At 60.5% G+C, this 23,827-nt stretch overlaps 1 protein-coding gene across 2 annotated transcripts in view; it reads right to left on the bottom strand.

The window, feature by feature from the left end:
• Nucleotides 1–23,827, bottom strand: part of WWP2 (WW domain containing E3 ubiquitin protein ligase 2) — a gene marked incomplete at its 5' end in the record, with an annotated part of 43,145 nt that overhangs the window by 16,583 nt on the left and 2,735 nt on the right. The window contains 7 exons of one of the 2 annotated variants that reach the window (XM_082319253.1): nt 5,205–5,409; nt 8,161–8,300; nt 13,481–13,577; nt 14,284–14,565; nt 21,798–21,916; nt 22,218–22,365; nt 23,105–23,188. In XM_082319253.1, the coding sequence (XP_082175379.1) occupies nt 5,205–5,409; nt 8,161–8,300; nt 13,481–13,577; nt 14,284–14,565; nt 21,798–21,916; nt 22,218–22,365; nt 23,105–23,188 (1,075 nt within the window). The remainder of the gene's footprint in view (nt 1–5,204; nt 5,410–8,160; nt 8,301–13,480; nt 13,578–14,283; nt 14,566–21,797; nt 21,917–22,217; nt 22,366–23,104; nt 23,189–23,827) is intronic. The other variant, XM_082319254.1, reaches the window with a different exon arrangement.

Here is a 23,827-nt window from a genome sequence, read left to right as displayed (position 1 = left end):
TAAAGTGTTCTCCTGTCACACTTCTGCTCCCACAGGTCTCCCTCCCGATTCAATCTTCAGTCTCAATTAGTCACCACAAAAAGCCCTAGGAAATAAATATACCGGCTTCTGTTGTGACAGCAAGGGAACAAATCTGGGCTTGCAGAAAGCAAGAAGCCCTCAAGGAGGAGACGCACCGAGCGCCAATGCCCCATCGCCCGGGCTCACACCGCCCCTGCTCATCCTCAAACCTCCCCGGGGGACGATGAAGCCACCGAACGGTGACCTCGGCCACAACCACAGATGTGCTGCGACCACAGGTCGCGTGCATCACAGCCTCGAGACCGCTCTCGAAAGAGGTGGGAAGGCAGAAACGGGGAGAGCTTCGGCCACGTTTTGGAGCCCTGGCAGCGTGCCATCAGCTGGGGACCCCAGCGGTCCAGCAACCATGTGGGCAGCCTGAAAAACCTCTGCCCTGGGCAGAAGGCAATCTTGCACTCTGAGATAAGAGTCAGTTCCCCAAAAGCAGGAGGGGAATGTGAATGCCAGGCTCAGGATTTAGCAGAGAGATTGTCTAACTCAAATCAGAGCTGTTGGCTTCGCTCCTACGGGCTTCTGAAAAGCCCTGTCAACTCAATGCATATGCGCAGAGACCGGTGACACCTGCAGAAAAAAGCTACCAGTCCGCAGCACTGGATCTTTCTCATCCCTAGAACAGATCTAGGGACATCAGTGGTTATCTCTGATGGAAAGAGCCCAAGGCAGGACCTACCGTGCCTGTACACCTTTGACAGCGAGGGACAGCCAAGTGCAACGGCACCCACAGCAGCGACCACGTGAGAGCAGAGCCGGCACTGCCCGGTGCTGCTCTGGGATCAGGGAGGCTTCGCCTCTCCGCCCGGCGGTCAGCCCTTTTCCTGGGCAGCGCTGGGCATCGTCAGAGGGGAAACGCACGGAGTTTCCTGTTCACTAGTGATGAACTTGGTGCTTCATGAGCATAAAAGCACCAGGACAGCTAAAAGATTGAAGTCTCTTAAGGGAAAATCAGCATAGCTGGAATTTCTTGAAGACACAAGCATGTCCACCCCATGAGATGGACGGCAAAAGGTCCCTGAGCATCTTCAGGGCGAAGGCAGGGCTGTGGAAGTGCCGCTGGCTGGAGAGCTGCCCATTGCAGGCGCTTCCGATTGCCACCAGCAACCAGATACGGATCCGGCGCAGGGCTCAGGTGGAGGAACGCTATTCACAAACAAAACTCCAAGGTACAACTCCGCTCATGAGGCTTTGCAGGAGTCAGCATCCTGTGAAAACCCTTTGAGCATCATCTTCCGAGGGCAGCTGTACATAACAGCCCCCTCTGGGCGGATCTAGGGACCAGAGCACCACTCACCCCAGCCAGATGTCCCACCCGTTCTGTCCGCGCTGACATGCAGTGCTTCAGAGATGAACGGGACCTCGGCCTTGTGCACACAGAACCAGTGGTGCCAGCAGTCGTTACTGGAGGGCACAGGTCCTCCAGACTCATTAACAACAGGTTCTCTGATCAATATGGCTCTGAGGACTTGGAAGTCCTTTATGACAAGAGGCTCTCGAGCCCCCAGGTACCATTTCTGTGGCTGTGGAGACCAAAAATCCCACAATGAGGACTCCTCGAGGGCAGAGGGCTTCTGGATCCCTCAGATGCTCCCCTGGGTGCCCTCGTGACTGCAAAGAGCCTCACAGGATTGGGGAGAGCTGCTGGTAGCAGCTGATTTGTGTCCCCTGTCCCCATCTCACACCCTATACAAACAGGTGACAAGTTCACATGCTCCTCAGGTCAGCAGCTCCCTTGTGATCTGAAATGTAAATTTGCCGAGGGCTGCCTCGCCCTACCAACAGTGAATCACCGCCGTTAAACAGCAAGCTGTGACGAACTCTATTATTGCTGACACACAGCAATGGCCTCGGAAACAGGGGCACTGGGGGGCAACCCATCCTTGCCCAGACCACCGTGCCCAGCTCTTCACGGGCTTCAGCCTTTTCGAGCTTCCCTGCATCCCATCTCAGGGAGACGCACGACGGGCTCTTCCTCTGGGAAGCCCACATCCAGCTGGCGTTCCTCCCCCGTGCCTGCCGCCACATCGCCACCAGCAAGGAAGACCAGCGGTTTAGCAAGCGCTAGATGGTGGGAGCTCTCACCCACGTGCACCGGTGCTGCAAGCACGAAGCGCGCGACATGTTGGCCCCCACCAGCTCCCCTCTGACCGCCTGCGAGGCTTGCAACAGCAGTGGATACAGGGAGCCACGGACGGTGTGAAGTGGCAGTGCTGAGGCAACCCTGCCGTCCAAACAAAACGCCCTCCTTATGTAAGAAACCACAGCCCCATGCCTTCTGCCAGGCAGCATAATGTACCTCTTTGTACGGGCGAGACGGCGCTGAGTATACACGCCGCACTAACGACCGTCTGTCCCCCGTGCAGGATCATCACTGATAGGAACCAGATGCAGGAGCCAGCAGCTCTCGTGCCCTCCCCCCTTTCGCTATCGGTCCGCTCAGAAACCCCTAGGTGGGAACCGGGACCCCGCGCCGAGGGCCTCGAGAGCTGTGCCCAGCCGCTCCTGTGCCACACACGCTCCCCGGCTTCGCAAGGAAACATGCTCTGGCCAAGCCAGGAGGATGGGAAGGACGTTCTAGGCACTGTCGGGGCTGGAATTATTCAGAACACCTTCCAGCACCCTCCAGCCCCTAGAACAGACTCCCGGTTGTGTGAGAGATGCCTTTGTGCCTGCCACATCTGGTGCAGATGTTCAGAGACAGCTATCTGAGCAGAATAAATAGCACTGAATCCCCACATGAACCCAGCCGCTCTCCACTCCATCCACACGCAGCCCGGTGCGAGCAGGGAGGCTGGGGCTCAGCGCACCCACCCGCACGCAGCTGGGAAAAGCTGCCACCCTGCCAGAGGCTGAAGAGAAGCCGAGCGCGAGTGCTCTCCACGCTCCCAGGGATGAAAGGAGACTCTTGGAGAATGAAGCAGGGCTCCTGCAGAAAGCAGGAGCGACAAGACGGCTTTCCAGCTCTTCAGTGCCAGAGTGACCAGCAGCTCTGCAGGGGACGTCGCTCCTGCAAGCGGCAAAGCAAGAGCGATCACGCAGGGGCTCTGCGGCGCGCTCTGCGCAGCCATCCCTGCAGGAGCCGGGCCAGCGAGGGGCTATCCTGCACCGCGTTCTGCGGAGCACGCTGCTGCCAGAGCTGAAGCGGCCTGGTTTTGTCTGCATCCCTTCTGCCTGAGACATCGCTGCCTCCGCCAGCCCAGCCAGCCGCATCCCCATCTCCCAAGCTGGGCCCCAAACCACTAGTCAAACCAATACCCTGGTGTGGTGAGCCAGCCAAAAATCAGCTGCCCTAGATCAGGTCTCAGGAGATCCCCAGAAACTAATTTCTACCACCCCAGGGCCACAGTGTTTTGTGCAATTCCTGTTTAGCAAATTCCTGTTTGTGCAAATCCCTGTTAGCCCAGAACCTGGTCTGGCTGCTCTCAGGGCAGCGCTCACACCATGGAGACCTCAACGGACTCAATTCTCTGCTCTCCTTCACCTGGGAAGACCTTGATCCTTGGTCTCCACCTGACCAAGCAGGTCAACTGCTACCCAAGCCAGCACGAGCGTGTAACTCGGACAGCACATGCAAGAGGGTTGCTGCCCTCTTTCTCCCCTACAGATGCTACGGTCAGGGCAGGGAGGGACAGATACTCAAGGTGCCAATCAAAGCTGTCTCCAGAGATCCAAATTCCACAAGCTCAGCCTGGAGGACAGCTCGCTACCCCTCCACTGCTCTTCTCCAGCCGTCTCCCAAAGTGCAACAGTTTTATCCTCCTCCCCGCTCCGACATGCATGATTTTCTGGTGTGTGAGCACCGCAAGGAGACAGGTACCGGGAGGACACGGGCCACCCTTCCACCCGGCTGGACCAGGTAAATGCAAATCTGGCCTGTCTTAGAAAGCAGGGCTTGCAACCTCGCGGAGCCTCCGGAAACCCTAATGGTGAGATACCCACAGGCTCCTCTCCGCCCCGGGAAAGAAACAACAGCCTGTTTCCACCTGGGGCCGTGCAGAGGTGGGGAAAAGGAGACCTTCAGTCTACCTGGTAGGAGCAGAAAGGGGCATAAGCTCTGGCTGGAATAAAGACCTTTTTCAGAGCACTGGACTTTTCCAGCTGCCTGGAAACAGGAAGCGCCCAGGCCGGAGAACAGAAACCCTCACACACCCGGCATAAAGGCACACTGAGCCATTAACCCTAATTACCTGTGACTGACACACGAGCGAGGCCCTGACCTTCCAGGCATCGCCTCAGCCAAAGGAAAATAAACAGCTCCCTTCATACGAAACACAAGCCATTTTCACACACCCCCCCTCACCGCTTTGCATTTTCAGTCCAGAATTAAAGGTGTCTGAAATACAAGGGGAGAACGACCCAGCTGCAGCAGGAAGGGGGGCTGAGGCCAGAGCCCGCCCGCCACCCCCACCAAGAGCCAGCGAGCCCACTGGCACGGCTCGGCCGGCCCCAGCTCTCCTCCCAGCCCTTTCCCCACATCCCACGGAGGAGGAGGATGCGGAGCATCCGCACCAGGGAGACGAACAGGCACAGCTATGAGAGGGTCCTGCCCGCCTCCCCCCAGCAGTGGCCGATGCCCCATGGTGTCTCTGGAGGGCATGTTTGTGCCCTCCTGCTCAGAGGGAGCTCCTTGGAAATCCACGCTCACTCTCATGGATTTTCCTCTGACTGATCTCTTCAGCGGCCCCAGGAGAGCGGCAGACTCTGCTGCTTCCCTGGGCACGGACACTGAGAGGCTGCTTGCCGCAGAGACGCGATTCACTGTTACCCCAGAGAGCACACAGATCAGACCCCAGCCCAGAGGAGAGAGGAGTCCACAGCAGAGTCACTGGCCAGATGGCTCAGACTAGAGAGGACAGGCTGTGTCAGGGGAGCAGGGGCACAGCGATCCCCAACAGGCACTCCCAGGCCCCCTCTGCTCTGCTGAGCACCAACATTTCCACCGACTCCTGGTGCAGCACAGCCCCCTCCCTCAAACATCCTCTCCTTCCAGCACACAGCAGTGCCCCAGTTTGCTCATGTCCCCCCAGCCATCCTTCCAGGGCCGTGCCTCCCTCCCTGAGGGCCACAGGCACTCTGTCGTGCTGCCCCTCTCGGGGGAAGGCAAGTCTCAAGCAGAAGGCAGAGCTTACCCGGGGGGCAGAGCATCCAGGGCTAGCACTGCTGCCCGGGCCGGCGGGGCGCTGGAGCCAGAGGCTGCCTCCTCTGCCTCTCCAGAGCTGGGCAGGGCAGGAGCGACGGAGCTGTCAGCCATGCTCGACGCCGCCACGGTCGGTACGGTCGCTCCCGCTGATCTTTCCTCTTCAATGTCTGCAGCACCCGCTGTTTCCCCGTTCACTGGAAAGGCAGAGGGCAGAGACGTTAGCACCCAGAAAGGGTAATGGGGGGCCCGGCTGATCTACCACACCCACGCAGCCCTGGAAGCAGAGCACGTGGTGGGTGGCAGCCGCTACCACCCAAGCACAGAGCTCCTGGGGCAGCAGGAGCTGGGGCAGCAAAGGCAGCACCTCCTTCCCCCAGCGGTCAGATCCCTCTATGAACCACTGCCACTGCCTTTTGTCCCCAGACAAAAGCAGAGGGTACTTTGCATTTGTGCTCAGTATCTCTTCTGCCGCTTGCAAACATGCTGCGTGCCTGGTGGGAATTCAGGTAACGAGCAGGAGCTCAGAAACGGCTGGCGCAGCGTGTGTCCCCCCCGGGCAGAGGGGAGCCCAGGCTCAGCAACTCAGCTGCTGCACTGGGAAGAGCTAAATGTTGTTGGATTCCACTGAACTTCTGGAAAAGGAAGGGGAAGAGACAGAGCAAAGGAAAATTACAAAGAAAACTGATGAGGAGGAAAATGCAGACCAAAAAAAAAAATGAAAGGGAATTTGTTTGTTGAATATTAGATAGCCAAAAAACCCTGAGACTTGGCAGTCCAGCAGAGGATAACTTTTGCTACAAGACATCCTGGCTTCAGTGGCAAAGCAAAAGCATTAAAAACAAACCAGCAACAAGTAACAAAGAAGTAAGGGATGCAGACAGAGCTCCGCAAGTTAGAGTTGAGAAATGTAGAAAACTAAGGGAAATATAGAAAATCCGTGTCCACAAGCCCAAGTATTTAAAGTATCGTAGGAAAAAAAACCTCACAACAGTATAAACCCCCCAGATGGCAGACTGAAGACATACAGACACTCTGTAGAAGAGGCAGACTGCTCGGGACACTTTTGCTTTGCGGCTGGAATGAAGCAGGACAGCATCCTCCAGCACCGGAGGATCTTGTACACAGCATCAGCAACTAGAGGAGCCCCTCAGGCAGCATCTACGGGCGATGAAGATTTCCAGGTCAGCAGGCTCACCGCAACTTCCACCGGAGTCCTGCAAGACTCGGGTGAGGAGTCTCTGACTGCTACTCATGCCTAGCAAGCCTTGGAAAGGGCACTTTTAAAAGCTTCAAACGCATTGTGCCAGTCCTCAAAGGGAACCTGCAGAGTGACCCAGGTAACGCCGCTGTGATTGGTTTGGTCTCAGCCCTGGACGAAACAGGGGAAAAGCTGATCCAAAGTTCACCTGATAGGAAGGCTCCCGGCGGAACACAGCTAGGGCTAAGAAACATGGCTGGGGACAAAACGTGCCATGAAATCATCTCCTTTTATTGTCAGATGAAATTACAGCTGTGAGTGGCAAATGTAATGGGGACGTTCTTGCAACAGTCTGCTCAAAAAACATGATGATCTCACCAAAATGTACTAAACTGAGGAGGAAGAGGATGGTTTCTAGAGGCATTCCACGGAGCACAAGACAGGGTGTCCAGCCCTAATCCCAGCCACCTGAAACACTCATCTCCCCATCCTGAAGTGTAAAATCATCACCGACACGACTTGCGGGAGACACGGAGGTCGGTGAGTGGTAAACAGCGACAAGGACGGCACAGTCATAAAGCCACTGGGGAGGCTGGGGCCGGGCCAGTAAAACATGTTTTAAATAAACCAAAGCCAAAGAGTCAAGTTGTACTTGCAGAAACAAAAACTCCGTCCACACCCCAAGGGAGCGTCCCCTGCACAGCGAGGACGCTGGGAAGGGCTGGGTGGGCACAGGGGACACCGCGCAGCGTTCGCTCCTGGTACAGCGCTGCACCGAACAGGGCAGAGACGAGCCACAGCCCCGGGGAGGGGAGCACAGACAGGAGCGACAGCTGAAAGGCAGCATTTCACGTCAGCCTTCCGCTCCCCCATCTCCCTCCCCAAATGGGTTTTGGCAAAATCGAAATCGCATTGCTCCAGGTTTTTCCAATGAAATGGAAAAAGAGAAAAAAAAAATCTTCCTTTTGGGTTGAACAAAATATTTCCTTCTAACTGAAACAAAGCACTCTGCTTCTCCTTCCAGGTCTCTGATAAAAGCAAAAGAAAGGACGGCACTGCCTGCAAAAGCAGTGCAGGGGAGCGGGAGATGCCGTACTGCTCAGCCAGCTCCACGGAGCCAGAGAAGGAAAACAGCTAAACCGCTTGTAGCTTCGTAGTCAGGCACCCAGCCGGTCCCCGTCCCCACTCTACAAGGTATTTATGGCTCGGTGGACAAAGCCAAGAAAAGACAAGAGAAACCCTTCCAGAAATACCCTCTGGCATAAGAATCAGCCCCCTTTTGAGAGGTGGGGTTGTGCCTTCTCTGGTGCTCGACAAGGCAGCTGCTCCTCCCCGTGTCGGTGGGCAAAGAGCTCAAAACATTTTCGCTGAAGACTGAGGGGCAAATTCAGCTGAACAGTCCCAACCCTGAAACAAGTCCACTCGGCTGTGATAACGGTCCTCCTTGCTGTGGCGTCGGTGACATTGCTGCCCAAGCACCCTTTTAAAAACTTGGAGCTGGATGCAGTATTTTTTGTCAGGGAGACTCGAGAGAGGAGCCACAGAAATTATTCACGACAGGCAGAACAGATCCTACCAGTGCACTCCGCAGAGCTGCCCAACTTATCAAAAGTAAAATGAATAAAAACCAATCAATTCACAGGGAGGAAATTCCCAGGCACTACAAGATCCGTTATCTCGGCAGAAATTCGTTTTCTCCCACAAAATGCAGCCCCGAGCGCTGCCCCTCCCACAAGCACCGGTTCACCTGTGCCGTTGGCCGTGCCGTTGGCCATGCTGGCATGCTGCGTGCTCTTGGCCTGCTGACGGTGCCGGCTCCTGGCGCTGGGACTTTGCTCTCCACTCCCCGTGTTTTGCCTGGCCGCTCCAGCCACATGTCGGTGCGTCCTGCAAGGGAAAGAAACACGAGAGGTGAGACACACCACTGGCCTCACAAAGAAAATCCCGCTCCTGCCTTTTTGCCTCCGTCTTGTGCTACTTCTCCCCCAGCACAGCCATCGGTCGCCCCCGAGAACGGCCAGGGTGCAGCCACGTGCCTCTGCTCCTCCGGCAGAGCCCCAAACTTCACACTGCTTACTCAGACCTGCTAGTGGCAGAGTCCCATGGAGGAGTAACCTGGGTGCCAAAGACCTTACTTTTGTTTGTGGGTGCTCACCCCATCTGCCTCACACACTGAGGAACAGCCCCAGGTACTCATGGCCAGAAACCTGCTCGCGGCAGCGAGCCGGCACAGCGCCCGGCAGTTTGCTCCTTCCTCCCCTGCAATAAAGCTCCCAGGAGAGATCCCGCGCCAGCGCCAGCTCCTGCACCGCAGTGCCGCGTCAGGCGCTGGTGGGAACCCTCACCGTGCCTCCTGCCCGGCTGGGGGCTTTGCACAAAAGCAGGTAAGGAAGGTGCACGTGTTCGCTGCTGCCGGGACAGCTGGGACAGCCGTGGCCTCTGGCTAAGGAGGGAAGAAGCGGCCAGGAAAGATGGGAGCTTAAATTGTGGCACAGGTTGCGACCGGCTCAGATGCGGCTGCTCCATCTCTCAGGGGGGTCTCCTCTTTGTGGCACGCTGGAGCTCCCTTGCCACCGCGTCCCCTTCAGCAAGCCTCCCCCCCGACCACCCTGAGCCCCTGAGGCAGCCCAAAGGCACTCAAGAATTCAGCCTTTTCCGGCTGATTAAGCAGCCTAGTCATTACTGCAGGCGGGGAGGGGGACGGGGGGGATGCTGCCTTCCCGCATCCGGGGGCCAGGGGAGCAGAGGCAGAGCCTCCACCCACGATCCCGTCCTGGGGCAGCGACCGCAGAGGGTGAGGACCACAGGGATTAGAAAGTCTGTTTGCCCCGGCCAAATTCTCCCCTTAAAAGGGCAAAACCTGCAAACTGTCCCCACATCTCAGGGCTGGAGCTGGGAGGGGACAGCAGCTTGGCAGCGACAGGGCACAGCATCAGTCATGCCACCCTCGCCAGCTCCAGCAAGCCCTCGGTTCCTCCCACTCGCTCCAAAGCCGCTCTCCTTGGGGAGCGGCTCACGACAGTGGGCAGAGGAAGGGCTGGGATCGGGAGGAGACATGGGAAAGCAGGAGATGGTTGTTGAAAATAGATCAGATAAAAGCCACGGGCAGAGCAGCCCGTGAGCAGGAGCTGCCAAGGCCGCTTCGACCAGCCACAGACCTTCCCAAGAGGGCAGCCCTGCACGGGGGCTCCTCGAGGCACTCCTCAGACAGTGAACTCACCCCAGAAACCCCGGCTACCCCCAGGACACCACTATGTGCTGGGGGTTTGCTTTGGCCACCAGCACCTGGGGACTCAGAGCAGCTGTGGGAGCAGAACAGGCTCCTCTTCCCCCGGTCGGGAGGGGAAGGTTGCCCCTCGCTGCCCATCCATGGGGCTCAGCGAGGCACACCAGCACCACACGCCTCCCAAAAGCTGGCCGGGACCCACCTCCCCACATTCACCCCGTGGCGAGGCCGGGAGGTGGCGCGGCCCCCAGCGTCCCAGCCGGAGGGGAGCGGGCAGGTGGCACCGCCGGCAGGAGCCGGTGCTGCCGGGAGCAGTCCCCGAGGCACGGGACAGATCTGGTCCCTGCCCTTCTCAGCACAGATGAGCTAAGCGCTGCCTGGAGTTTTTAGAAACCAAAACAGGATGTTTCCAGGCTGCCAGCCGGCCGCACAGGGTTACCAGGCCTGAATTAGCCGGCTCGCCGCCCAGCCCAGCCCTCCTACGAGTGCTCCCATCTGGGCATTGTCTTTTAATAGACGCGTGGAAACAAACCCAGTGAGGCCACGTGAGCGCGGCGGGGCTGGGAACATGCTCTTAAAATAGGAGCAGGGAGAAAACAAGTCAGAGCGCGGATGGGAACAGCCTCTCGCGGCCACACCGGTGGGACGGAGCGGGGAATGCGGAGGGCAGCCCACCTCCCAGGCGGCTGGCAAGACCCCCGCTGTCCCCCATCCATCATGGACCTTGGGTGGCCGCCCCATCGCGTGCTCTGCCCCGTCACCCCTCCTGGGCCAGAGGCAGAGAGACCAGACGATGCCGAAGAGGAAAGTGGCATCAGCCAGGGTGACATCAACCTTTCAGCTCCCCGCTTCTGCCAAGGCAGAGCCCCCGCACAGCAGAGGCTGACACGGGCCCTGGGCATGAAAGCCAGGAATGGCCGCCTCCTCCCACTGCGGTGGCCAGAAGGTTCCGGCATGAGACGCCAGCAGAGGTGGCAGCACCAGCCTCTGTCTCACTCGGCACAGCAGACCGCAAACTGCGGCCGAAGAGGGAGGGCAGAGCATGCAGCCAGGAGCCGGCACCAGCTGCGCGGGGTCGGGGCACGACCACCGGGAACCACAAACGGGATAGCCCTGGCGCCACGTGGGCAGCGGGGGCTCAGCTCCCGAAACACGGAGCTGAGAAATTCCCCCTGCCCCTGCAAAGGGGGGAGCAGGCCGCCACGTCCCCCAGCACCCAGCCCTCACACCTGCGGCGCCAGGAGCAGAGATGGCACCCGTGTACCAGCACCCTGGAGCTGGGGCAGGAGGAACACCCCCTTGCCCCACAGCAGCGGGACGTGCAGCCAAAGAGGCGCCTGGCTCCAAAACCCCAAACCCAGTTTATTCCTCTTACCCACCCCCTTCCAGCTCACCCAAGACCCATCTCACGGCTTGTTCTCCAAGGCCCTGAGCAAGCCCCCGACCCCTCTGCAGCAGCAGGCAGCACACCCGCCATGCAGCACTGCCTGCCTCTCCCCTGCCCGTGCCAGGGCTGCGACTGGAGATCGCAGCTCCCCCAGCCTTTCGCTGCTGCTGTGTCACACCAGAAGCCACATGCCTGGGGACATCCCGCAGCCACGCGCGGGGCTTTGCAGAACAAGGGGTCTCATGAAAGGAAATACTTCATCTGAGTGACCCAGAGGTGTCTCCCGCCTGCCCTCGGGGATGTACATGCCCGTCACCAGCTGAGCGGTGACTTTTGGACATCACACAAGCAGAGAAAGCAAAGCATCCTTCACTGAAGAAATCACTTGAGTTTGCACGAGCTCGTGACAGGTAACAGCAGTTTCTCACGGCCGTGCCTAGATCACAATACCCGATGTGACTTGTGAACCAGAGCCTCCCCGCAGGGCGAGCAGCAAACCCTGCTGTCAGCAGAGGCCCCTTTGGCCACCGCAAGACAAACGGGGATTGTGGCGACTCTCAGCACCCACGGCACCAGCTCTCAGCCGGGGACCTCTGGGCTCTGTTTTCTCTCTGCACAGAGGGCTGTGGAATTTCACACCCCGTCACCAAGATTAGCAGCAAATCCCAAGATGACATTTGTTCAGGAGAAGAAAGAGAAGCCCTGACCAAGCAGTTTCCCTTGAGGGGACAGTGTAGAAATAGCTGAGGAGCAAAGAATGACCCTTTTCTTTCCATCCTGCCTGGAAGCGAGTTTGCCAGCATCCATCACCAAGCCCATGAAAATAAACATGGCTCTGCGTATAAACAGAGCAAACATCAAACAGCATTCCCATGTGCAAAGGACCCGTAGTCCACTCCGGAGAAGGCAGCTGCCTCCACGGCGGGTACGTACAGCAAGGCTCTGCCCCGTGTAGCAGCACTACATCAAACTGTGGAGTTATGTCCAGAACAACCCTAAATTCAGGTGAGTGTTGGATGAATTGAAAACTAGCTCGGAAGTTCCCTGCACCAGAGCAGCCATGGGATTTTTAACGATTGCAAGCATACCTGGAAGGTCTCTGAAGGTCCCCTGCAGAAGTACTGGCCAGACCTTGCCACGCTTCTCTCGCAACGACACCAAAAGCAGAAACTACTTACAGACAATCGGAAAGCAGTCGGGAATCAGAAGTAAGCAGTCACACCTAGCCACCAGGCTGAGCCTCCCAAACTAGAACTTTCTTTGCAGGCCTTCTAGCACCTCCCGATAGCTGCTACGTGGCTGCAAAGTCCAGCTCCCGTCAGGAGACTGAGCACTCTCTCACCCCTGAGAAGGCTTTAACACCTGGACAGCAGGAACCAAGGGGAGCAGCCACAGCAAAAGGGCACTAACTGTGTTGAGTAACCTGCTCCCAGTTCCCTCTCCCACTCCCTCCTCGGGTGGGAGATGAGCACACGATATGGAGGGCCAGGGTCTCTTTTTAGAGCCAAAACCATTTCTCCCCTTCGCTCATCTCTTGTATGTGCCTGGCAGATGAAAGAGCAGAAGAGCTCGAGGTGTGGGGCTTGTTGCCGAGAGTGCTCCTAAGCCGGGGGGCATGCAGAAGCTCTTATCGGGCGCCCTCGCTACAGGCACACTCCTAACCAGAACATCTGTATAGGCTGCTGGGCCACTGCCATGCTCTGGAAATATAAATAGGTGTTAAATTCAACTCCATGTTGACAGCGTGACACGTCTCTCAATAACCACAGCTCCAAAAGGAGCAGCGCTGAGCCGCTCCAGCCCAGCGAGGAGGCAAGGAAGGGCACCGCGCCAGGCACAGGATGGCCTGGTGCCCAAGCATCTCATTTCCTTTGGAAGCAGCTGTTATTTCCCTGCAGCTCTGCTTGCTCTGCTTCCCCTGCTCTCCCTGGACCTTTGGAAGCGTCCCCCTGTGACCACTGCCCGGAGGGGCATTGTGCTTCCCAGCCTGGCCCAGTGCCTGCCAGGGCTGTACTCGAGGTAAGAGCTGGGGTCACCGTAATTCCCATTTGAAGGGACCCCTGCAGACCAGCCCTTTGCTGGTTTGCCTGGTCACAGCCTGCCCCACGCCTCCCTGGCAGACCATTCCCTCAGCTGCCAGTAGAGCAACCGGTGGAAACTGTCTGGGCCATCACAGACCTGATACTCCTTGAGAAACAAATACTTTAAGAGAGGCTCAGGTCAGCCGCACCCCGGCCGTATGGCCACCCCTCAGCACCTCCCAGCTCCGCCGTCCTCCAGGAGGTCAGCCAGCCCACCCTGCTCCACACCTCCTATGGGCTGCTTTGCTGGGGTCACTGGGAGATCTGGAGCGGGGTCCACTGCACAAGGACGATCCAGACTTCTCAGCGGCCTCACGGCCACAGCAACCACCCCGTAACAGACTGTCAGGTGCTGCCAGCACAGGACCCTTACCTTGGTCGGCTTCCAAAGCAGTTTGTACTGGGAGGCTGGTGTCTGCCCTCTGCAGCTGCAGCCGTGCTGCTGGAGTCCCGTCCAGGCACCTGGGACCCTGAATGGGTGAAGAAAAAGCGGGTGAAGAAAATGCCTGAGGCACCCACTACTTCTAACCTCCTTCCTTCCCTCCCTCCTTCCAGAAAGGAGACCCAAAAGCACAACAGCTCTACATCTTACAGGACAGACCCACCAGCATACAAGGACTCCCTGCCCTTACACTGGCGTGCTCTCCTCTCCCACCGCTGTGCAACGGCATAGCCCTTCCCCACAGCACCCTGTGGCTCCGAGCGCCACACCAGGGAAGGTAAATGCAGGACTTTGCAGAACAGGCAGCACCAGGAGAGCGGCCACATTTAAGGCTCCCAGATTTCACAGGCTTCATCTCCCAGCAAGGAAGGGAAGGAGCCGAGGGAAAGCAACGCACCAGTCCCTGCCCAGCACAAACTCCGCTTGCTCCCCAGGCAGCCCCGACGGGTCAGACATCACTCTGTGCCTCTGCACACCCTCGGCCCCGGGGAGCCCTTTTCAGAGTGGTTCATTAAAGACAGAAGCCATTTCCCCAGAACATGGGACAGAGAGGGAAGGGGTTGAGCCGCATGGGCGGCTGGTGGAGGGCCCGGAGAAGGGCTGCTCCTCTCAGGCCAGCGGGGAGGCAAGGTGTGAGCCTGTCGACGCTCCCGCTCCTGTCCCACCACACGCTCGCTCCCGTGGGAGCCCGTGCGCAAGCCCGGAGTTGGGGCGGGCAGGGGCCAGAGCCTTACCTGGAAGAGGAGGCGGCTGCTGGCACTCGGACGCTTGCTCAGAGGTCCCGGGAGCCGTGCTCTCAGCCCCACTCCTCTCCCCGCCGCTGCTCACCGCCTCGTGCTCAGAGCCGCCACATGCATGCGGAGACGGGCGGCACTCACCCTCTGTCACGGCACTGCCATTAGGCAGGCTTCCCAGATCAACAGCAGGCCCGTCCAGGAAAATCGTCAGCTCTCCGCCGGAGACAACGCTGCCTTTGTTCTCCGTCTGCAGGTCCAGGGTCAGCTGCCTGTTCTCCACTGTGGGAGACGAGGGGACAGGGAGAAAAAGACCAAGCAGTCACCACTCGGGATGCCAGCTGTGATGGAGGATGGCTCCACCGCCCCAGGCCCCCACGGGACGGGACGTCAGCCTCCTGGTCCCCTCCAGGCCTCCCCACGCCCCCAAAGGACAATGTGCCCTGAGGGCCAGTTGTCCCAGAGAGCACCACCAGCATTGGCCTCACACCTACACCATACCTGCCAGCATCGCCAGAGGACACCCGGGCCAGCCCCACCACCAGCTCCCCAGGAAGACCCTCCTTCACCAGCCATTGCTCGCAAAGCAGGGTCCCTCCACAGGGGTGGAGCTGCCCCAGGGCCCCTGGCTGCAACAGAGCCGAGACCACCATCGCTCACAGATCCAGAAGCTGGGGCTGTAGGGGAGATCGTGGCAGGAAAGCCGAGGGATTCGGCTGGTTTGACAAGACACATGGGGCAAGAAGGGTCCTGCACGATGGTGACCACCGGCAGGCGCCTGGGACACAAAGCAGGCTGACAGCTACATGCCCAATGATGCCTGAAGCCCTGGCCTGCTGCAGAGGAGCAAGCAGCATCTTTCAGAATCGGGGTACCCTCATGCCATCTAGAAAACCCAGGCAAGCAGCAAAGGAAAACCCCAGGCAAATCCCTCCATTCTCATCCCCATGTATCAGTTCCACTGAACGCAACCGGCACAAAGGGCTGTCCCCAAACGCACAGAAACGCCCCGCTGCAGCATCAGACCACCTTTGCAGAAGCTTCTGGAGGGGGTGGCATGGGCTGGGAGGCTCCTGGAGACAGTCGCCAGCTCCACTCCCCTCCCTCATGAGCCAGTTTGGCTCCAGCAGCTTAGCAAGACTTTGCCAGTCGCAGCTCCACGCGCAGCTGGACACGGCGGCTTTGCTCAGGGGTAACGGCCCCGGGAACACCACTCACTGTTCCCCCCTCGGGCACGGAGCGAGGGGCTGCAGCGGCAGGGAAGGGGAGCCGATGAGCCGCGTGGTGCCACACGCTGGGGCACCCAGCAGCTGCTTCGAGAACCGGCGCCTGCCCCGTTCCACTGACACTCGTAGGCAGCCGCGGCTCTCTGCCTCCCTGCGCCCCAGGACAGACACCCACCACCCTTCCAGCTCCTCCGAGGCCTCCTGACAGCTCCCTACTGCACACAGACAGCAGCAAGAGGCATCCCTGGAAGCCACCAGCACCCAGCACGGCTGGAGCAAGGCACAGTGCGAAGGGGCTGCCTGCACGCCTCCCACAGCCTCCTCCAGCTGTGCACACAAAACCACCTACTGCAGAGCCGCGTCCCCACAAGCGATGAGAGAACACCAGGACCCCCAGTGCCCACAGGCGGGCAGGGCTCTCGCACCATCGCAGCAATGCCTGCTGGAGCCAGCAGGACTGAAACACCCTGCTCCGCCACAGAAGGCCAGAAAAATTTGGCTGCGCCAGCTTGGGACACCGGCCCAGACACTTCCTGACTCATTTGCTCGAATAATATTTTTATTATACACACATTGCTCATGACACAACGGCACCATTTTTTAGCAACCTGCTTTGTCCCGGTCCGCTCTGGGGACAGGGTGCGGTACCTGCCAGCGGGAGCAGGAGGAGGATGGGAACACGCTCCCAACGGACCCCTCGTCCCACCTCTGGCTCTGGGGTGAGACACACTGATGGGGCCCCAGGGCACGCAACTGCCACCCAAACAGCACCTACAGCTCCCGGCTGCCAGCCCAGCGCTTGCACAGCACCAGGGGTGAAGGCGCAGACACCACGGTGCCGCTGCACACCAGCCTGGCCATTGCCAGGATGAGAAGCAGCTGCACACCTCTTGTGCTGGCCTGGAGAGCGGCTCCTGCCCTCCTTCCCTGTCCGGAGCTGCTCCTCCCCGCAGGGCGCCTGCCGGCCTCGCACAACTGGGAAGGGACACAAAGGGGACAGAGAAGGGGTCCAGCACGAGGCCGGTCACAGCACTCGCACCACATGTGCCAGCCCATGGCTGGTAGCCATCCTTCCTCCGAGCCGACCAGCGCTGCGAGGGGGAGCCCAGCTGCAGGGCAGGCGCCACCGCGCTGGGATTCACCACCCCCTCCTCCGAGCGGTCTCTGCCCTGCAGGGTGCTCAAGGGCACCCCAAAGCCCAGCGCCACGGGGTCTGCGGGACAGGCTGCACTCGTGGATCTCATGAAAGTGCCTCAGGATTTCAGTGCCAAGGAGGCAGGCGTCCCCTCGGTGCCCAGGGCCCGGGTACGGCAGGAGCACATGCTTACAGGGGCACAGCACCGAGATTGGAGCCCAACTCTGTCGCTCGTTACCCGCCCATCATCAGACAAGGGATTCTGCTAAGCCTGGTCTTACCCATCTGCCTAAAGGAGCTGCTCTCAGTTTGCTTCCAAGGGGAACCGATCTCGCAGACCATTTTAAGAGCCTGAGATAGAAGATGCTACTAAGCACGGCCAAAAACCAGAACAAATCCAGACCCTCTTTCTCCCCAGCTGCTCCAAGCCATAGGAATTCGCATTTTCTCCAAGCCGTGCGGAAGTCGTGCCCGCATGCTCCGGGGGTCCCCTCCATCCCCCTCTGCGAGCGCCCGGTAGCCGAGCGCGCCGCTCTCCCCGCCAGAGCCGCACAAGCCCTCATTGTGCAGGCGCCCAGCCGAGGGGGCGGCAGCGCAGGAGCAAAGACAAGGTGTCTCCAAGTGGAGGATGTGAACATGAACCTCCCAGCCGGCTTCCTTCTCCCCCTCTCCACCCCCTTCAGCTTTTTTAAAGAAAATAAACACTAGCAGAACCTTCCATTCACTGTCCCAGTCCAGCACGCGGGACGCACAAAGGGACATTGCTGTTGCACCAACAGAGGGTCCCCTGAACGGCCGAGCACAAAGGCTGCCTGTGTCCCGCCGGCAGCCAGAATGTCAGAGGGATTATTATTATTTTGGGAGGGGGTCGGGGGGTGATTTGGTCCTGAATAAGGTCTCAGTTCAGCTACTTCCAGTGCCCCGCACACAGCATCAGAGCTCCCATTTAGCAGAGGTGAGCTGGAATTCCCACCCAGCCCATTAAGCGGATTTACGGTTCCACGAAGCGAGGCTGGTAGGAGTCAGCGCGATAACGGCCCCGGGCCGAGCCTGAGCCCAAGCCCTTTGGGACCTCCAGGAACCACGCACCCCTGACACCTACGGGCACAAGCACCAGAGAGCTGCCGCGCGGGAGGGGGCAGCCCCGCTGCCTCTCCCCTGCCTTGGGTGGCTCCGTCTTGCACACGCAGCCGGGAGGATTTCCAGACAGACAGCCGGGCGGTGCTTCCCACCCTCTCGGCTCCCCAAACCCTCTTTGCACAGTTCCACTGGATGCAAAGGCCAGTTTCCACCCAAACGGCTCCACGCGATCAAAGCTGTGTCCACCATTGCCCCTCGAGAGCAGCCCCCCGCAGAGCAGCAGGACTGCCGCTTATGCAAACAGAAGATAAGCAGATCCTCTGGACTACCCTGAAAACCACGCGCTTCGGCCAGCAACTTACTTGCCCCCCATCAATCTGCAAAAGAATCAAATCCCAGAGCCAGAACCCTGCCCTGGCAGCACCCTGGTACTAGGCAGAAAAAGCAGGGCAGAAAATAACGTCAGCGGGGCCGCGCTCAGCCCCAGTGGGAGCACTGAGCCGTGCCGGCTCCCCCCGGGTCTCGGGGCCCCTGAGCCACCCCAGAACTCAGGGCTGCCAGGCCCGCAGCACCGCTCGCGGCACCCACCTCCCTGGCACTCGGCAAGTTAAGACTAGCTTAGCCTTTGTGCATGCCTGCAGCCGAAGGAATGACTCCGTGCTGCGGCTACAGTCCCTCTGGGAAGAAGCAGGGGAAAGTTAGACCTTCCACAGCCATCCCTAAACCAAGGAGGAACCCAGAGTTTAGGGGAAGGAATAATCTTTACTGTCGCAGGTAAAAAGTAAAAGTCTCCCCAGGCAGTGGGAAGCTTTGCCCCTGCTGCTGACCCAGTGTCAGCCACCGTGGCTTAGAGACAGCTGTGTCCCGCCCCATTTATCTGCCAGGTATAACCAGGAGGACCTCAGACTTCTGCTTCTTTCCCGAGCCATCACAGCCCTGGGAAGGAAGACAAGATGGGAAGAGAGAGTCAAAGAGCCCACTATCTCTGACTGGGGGCAGCTGGCTGCCTGCAAAATAGACCTGCCAGGGCACGGCCAGACCGGAGCCCGCGGGCCCTGCCTACTCGCCAGCTTGGGTGCAGAGAGCGGCCTCCCATCCAAAGAGAGCCTGGAGGTGGCCAGGGCACGGAGACAGTGCCAGCGGTCACAGTCCCATCAGCTCCGCAGGAGGCTTGGGACGTGACACCCGAAAGGTGACGCAGGGTAGGCACAGTCCGACCCCCGCTGTGACTTACTGGCTTGGGACAACCAGTTTTACGGGACTGTTGCCCAGCTGTACAGAGCCAGCTCACCGAACAGCCACCCCAGCCAGCCTGCGCATTTGCCTTCACAACTCCTCACTAAGAGCCTCTGCTGCCGGGCCATGCGGCAGAGCTCCTTTGACAGCATATCCATGACGGGGGAGAAGCTGCAGCGTTCCAGAGGTTTGGGGGTTTGCTGCTGGCTTCCTGGAGGGTCCCGCAAGGCCACGGCTCCAGCAGCTCTGCCTGGGGCGCAGCAGCAGGGAAAGGAAAGGCTCTGCAGGATCTGTAAAACCCTGGCATGTGGTGCCACTCAAGAAACACGAGCCTGTTGATGTAACGTGCAACCCGAGCAGCGAGCAATAAAAGCGAGCGCTTTCATTTGCAAGCTGCAGCCTGGCTCGCTCCAGCGCCTGCAGAGACATCCATTGCTCAGCACGCAGGGGGACCAGCAAAAACCAGCGAGGCCCAGTATCGGCTTCCAGTGGCAGCGCGTGGCGCAAGGCCGGCCGGGACGTTCCTCGGGCCTCGTGGGAGGAACGGGCAAGGAGCTCCCGGAGCCTGGGAACAAAGACGTGCCTCTGCGGCAGGCAGCAGCTCGGGGGCCAGGGCAGGGGGCTGTGCCATTGCAAATTAGCTGTTTTACGGGAGCCCTGGGAGCAGCTCCGTGGAAGGCTCCAGCTCATTTTTTGTGATTGAGCCCATTCTTACCCACCTCTCCGTCTCCCTGGCCAATCCCCTCCGGAAGCGGGAGGGCGATGCCTGCCAGAGGAGAGGCCCCCGGAGGCGCCTGCCAAGGCGCTGGGAAGCGCAGCGAGCCCGAAAGCAAGGCCGGACCCGCGCGGAGCAGGAGCTCCTGTCCGACAGCTCGGGCTGTCAGCTCCAGCAGGCTCTCCCCATCTTCCCGGGAGCTCAGGCCTGACCAGGCTCGTCGCTGAGCTCTTTTTCCATGCTCCAGGCCTCAGAGTTGAGACTCTTCCACCTGAAGCAAGGCGTGCTTGGCAGGAGGGCCGACAGAAGGAACAGGGGGAGCTCCAGCGTCTCCCTGGCGGGCGGGAGCCCTGCACGCACTGCCACGACGTCACCGGCAGCGAGAACACCACCCTGCCCAAAAACAGAGCAACCGGGACGACTCTTCTGCACCAAGCACAACTACAGGAACACAAACCGAAGGCCACAGCTACACTCACGTATCAGTAACCTACAGAAAACCTCACCACAACCGTAGCAAACCTAGCTAAGCCAGAAAGCGGGTCTGCTCCCCGGCAGGAGCGGCCCTTGGGGAAGGCACACTCCTGCTGAGTGCTTCCCAGGAGGGGGAGAGGAGAGCCGGGCCCCCGCCAGCGGCGGAGGGCACACGCGTTTCGGTGCCTTCCCCAGGCAGAGGGTCATGGGCTGCATTAGGACTTGTCCGGCTCAGGATGGCTTGAAATCCCAAATGCCCTTTGCATGCCTGTGTGTGACCTGGCCCCTTCCCCAGGCTGGCAGGCAGAGGGAACAGGCTCCCCTCCTCTCGGAAGGTAAGGAGCCTCCTCGAGGAAGGGGTCTCCCAAGTGCCCAGGGACGCAGGCTCCCCTCTGGGGGACCAGCAGCAGTCTGTGGCCCACTGAGAGCTGCAGCAAAGCCCAAAGGCCGAGCAGCGAGTCCGCAGAGAAGAGGAGGGAGCAGACGCCAGGCTAGACGAGACGGGCAGATGAGAGCACATGGCTCATCTGGGCAGTGCCGGCTGCCCCCAGCCCACAGCAGCACCTTCCCGGCAGGGCAGGCTCTGCAGCTTTAAGAGTCCTCCCTCCCAGCCCACAGTGTCAAGGAAAAATCTGACACGTTTTTTCTGGTGGATGTTAACGGACAAGCTAGAACAGCCAGTTGCCTTTTCCATTCATTTTCCACACAGCCCCCTGGGACGCCTGCTAATGAAAGAGCCGATTGTGCCCCTGCAGAGGAGCAGGCAGGTAGGGCGGGAGCAGCAGCCGCTCCAGGAGCCCAGCATGGCAGGGTATTCGCACCGCTCGGGAAGAAAAAGCTGCAGAGGAGGGTGCCCTGGGGCAGAGACCCCCACTGCAGGCTGCCTGACAACAGCCGCCCAAGCAACAGGCAGCCCAGCCTGCAGCTACCCAGGGCGGACGTTCGGGTCCTCACGGGCTTTGCGAGATGACGGCAGCAGCAGAGCTCCCTGCGTGGCCCTCGCTGCCCCAGCAGGACGAGGTGCCACCCAGGGGCACGGCAGCCTGCCCACTGCAGGGAGCACAGCAGGGACACCGTTGCGGTTTCGTAGCCTGCAGCTGGCAGTGCCAGGGGAAGCAGCTCACCCCAGCCCCTGGCACAGGGGAGAGTCTGAACCAGCCCCATATCCCCCTGGGGCACCGGAGGCCCCTCTCCCCGCTCAATACCAGGTCTGTCTCTTGCAAGCGGCAGAGCTTTGCTTGGAAAAGACAGAGCGAGCCTTTTCCAGCCCCGCACAGCCGCTTGCGCGGCCCAAGCTCTGAATGGCCGCCTTTATGCGGTAGCTGCTGTCACGAGCCACACTCTGGCGACCACAAATGGCAGCAAATAGCTGAGGGGTTTGTGTTTCCGCGCAGGCTGCGGCACCCTGGCTAACGGAGGTATGGCTTCCGTCACGCCTTGGCCCCCCGGCCCTGACAGGCGGCCCAGGGCGCACAATGGCGCCTTGTTCCCTCCTGGGGCAAGGGGCTGCACGGGAGCCGCTGCGGCCACCGCCTCTCCTCCCCGCTGCGCGCCCACGGGGCAGGCGAGGCGGCAGGGCCCTGCGGAGCGCGGGGCCCCTGCCAGGGCGCAGGCTGAGGGACCCCGGCGCGGTCCGGCTTGTACGTACATTTCCCGCCGCTCTTCAGCAGGTTGCCAAGGCTGACGGAGGCGGTGCCCAGCAGCTCGTTCCTCAGGGTATGGCAGCTCCACACCTTCAGGTCCAAGTGGCTCTGAGCCGTGACGTTCCTGCAGAGACCAAAGAAGGGGGCCATCACCGTGGCCTTAGCCCTGCTCCATGCTCGGGGAGCGGGCAGTGCCAGGCCTGCCAAAGGCAGGGAGCAGAGGGAGGCGGGCAAGGCCATGGGGCAATGGCAGACTGTCCCCTCCCGCCACCCTCCCAGCCTGGCTGTCCCTGGCAGCATCCTCATCTCAGGGGCAAAGATCTCCAGCATCTGAGCGGCCGCAGCCAAGGGCACAGTGGGGTACAGCGGGGAGCACAGGGCCAGCCCCGGCACCAGCCCCACACCAGGGAGTCATGGAGACTTACAGGATGAGGATCTCGTTCCACAGCAGCTCAGAGCTCCCCATCTGCTTCCCTGTCTTCTTGGTCTCGCTGGGCAGCCCGTCACCCGCCACCTCCACGTAGCAGTTCATCCGCGACGGGCGGCTGTGCACCTTGGGCTTCACGGACACCACTGGGCAGGGGGGACAGGCAGAGAGTGAGGCAGCCACAGGGGAGACCCTGTCCCCTGCCCCCCCCACACACGCCCCATCCCTGCCAGCTCAGGGTGCCACGACTCACCGCAGAGCCAAACTCCTTTTGGGAGAGGGGGAGCGAGAAGCGATTCTCCTGATGGCACCAATGGCCGTATCCAGGTGCTCCCATCACCAGCCCCCGGTCACTGCCTCTCCCTGGCATCACCCACACCTTGGCCCCGCACCCGAAGGCTGCGGGGGTGTCACGGTCCCCACAGACACCGCCCTACCCCAGGGCTCGTGGGCAAGGGGGCTCTGCCGGAGCCGCTGGCGACAGGCACCCACCAGGCGAGGCTCAGCCACCCCCCAGGCCAGCAATGCCCTGCGCAGGGGCTGCGGGGCAGAGCCGGGGACGCAGCTCCAGGGGACGCAGCTCCAGGCGTCGGGAGCCATCTCGCGGCCATGGGAGCACCAACGCGGCCCTGGCAGGGCCGCGGAGCCACGTCCCGATGGCAGCGGGGGTGAGGAGGCGGCAGAGCCCAGCCAAGGGCTGTTCCACTTCCCTGGGCACCCACGGGACGCAGGGCAGTGCTGGCCTTCCCCAGCCCCTGCTCCCCCCAGGAAGGTCTCCCAGCCCGGGGCACAGGCAGAGCACACAACCGGACCAGACGCACCCAAAATCCACACTCCCCACCCCGGGACTCCCAGGCCCACCTCCGGCGAGGCAGCGGGACCCACCTTTCACGGAGAGCTGGGACTTCTCGCAGGGCGGCCCAGCCCTGGCCCTGCTGGAGCTCGCAGCAGCCATGGCATCACCCCTGGCTGGAAGGAGAGAGAGAGAAGAGACACCTCAGCACCGCTCCCACCGTGCAGAGGAAGCCGGGGCTGCACTGGGGTCCCAGGTCAGCCCCCCTGGGCCCGAGCGCAGCCTGCCCGTTACTGCAAGTGACCCTCGTGGCAAGGAGACTTGGCAACGGACAGGCACACGCCTGGTAAACACAGGTTCCCTCTGCTCCTGGTATACCAGCCCTGCACCGCAGGCAACGGCAACGCTGTGCCCTAGGGAGAGAAACTCCCCTTCAATGGCACTGCCACGGCCTGAAGAGATCCGAGCCAAGCCAGGCAGCGCTCAGCCCTCTGGGCGGCTGCAGCTCACCCTGACCCAAAGGTCGGTGCCGATGACAGCCGGCACGAGCACAGAGCAGTCTCCAAAGCCTTCAGCAGACAGGCTGTCCCACGCCCTGCTCTGTGCTGCTGAGCAGGAACACCGGCTCCCGAGCAGCCACCGCACAAGGGATCCCTCAGAAAGGACGAGGCAGTGACACCGGCAGAACAGAGGAAGGTCCAGTCACAGTATGGGGGAGCAGCCACATCCCTCAAGGACAGCGCGGGTCTCTTCCTGGCAGCAAAATCCCACAGCAAAACCGGTCCCATCTCCTCTAACACACTGTGGAGGGGACG

This window comes from Platalea leucorodia, assembly GCF_965183815.1.
Source record: "Platalea leucorodia genome assembly, chromosome: 8".
Classification (NCBI taxonomy): domain Eukaryota; kingdom Metazoa; phylum Chordata; class Aves; order Pelecaniformes; family Threskiornithidae; genus Platalea; species Platalea leucorodia.
This window is presented reverse-complemented; position numbering and strand designations above follow the sequence as displayed.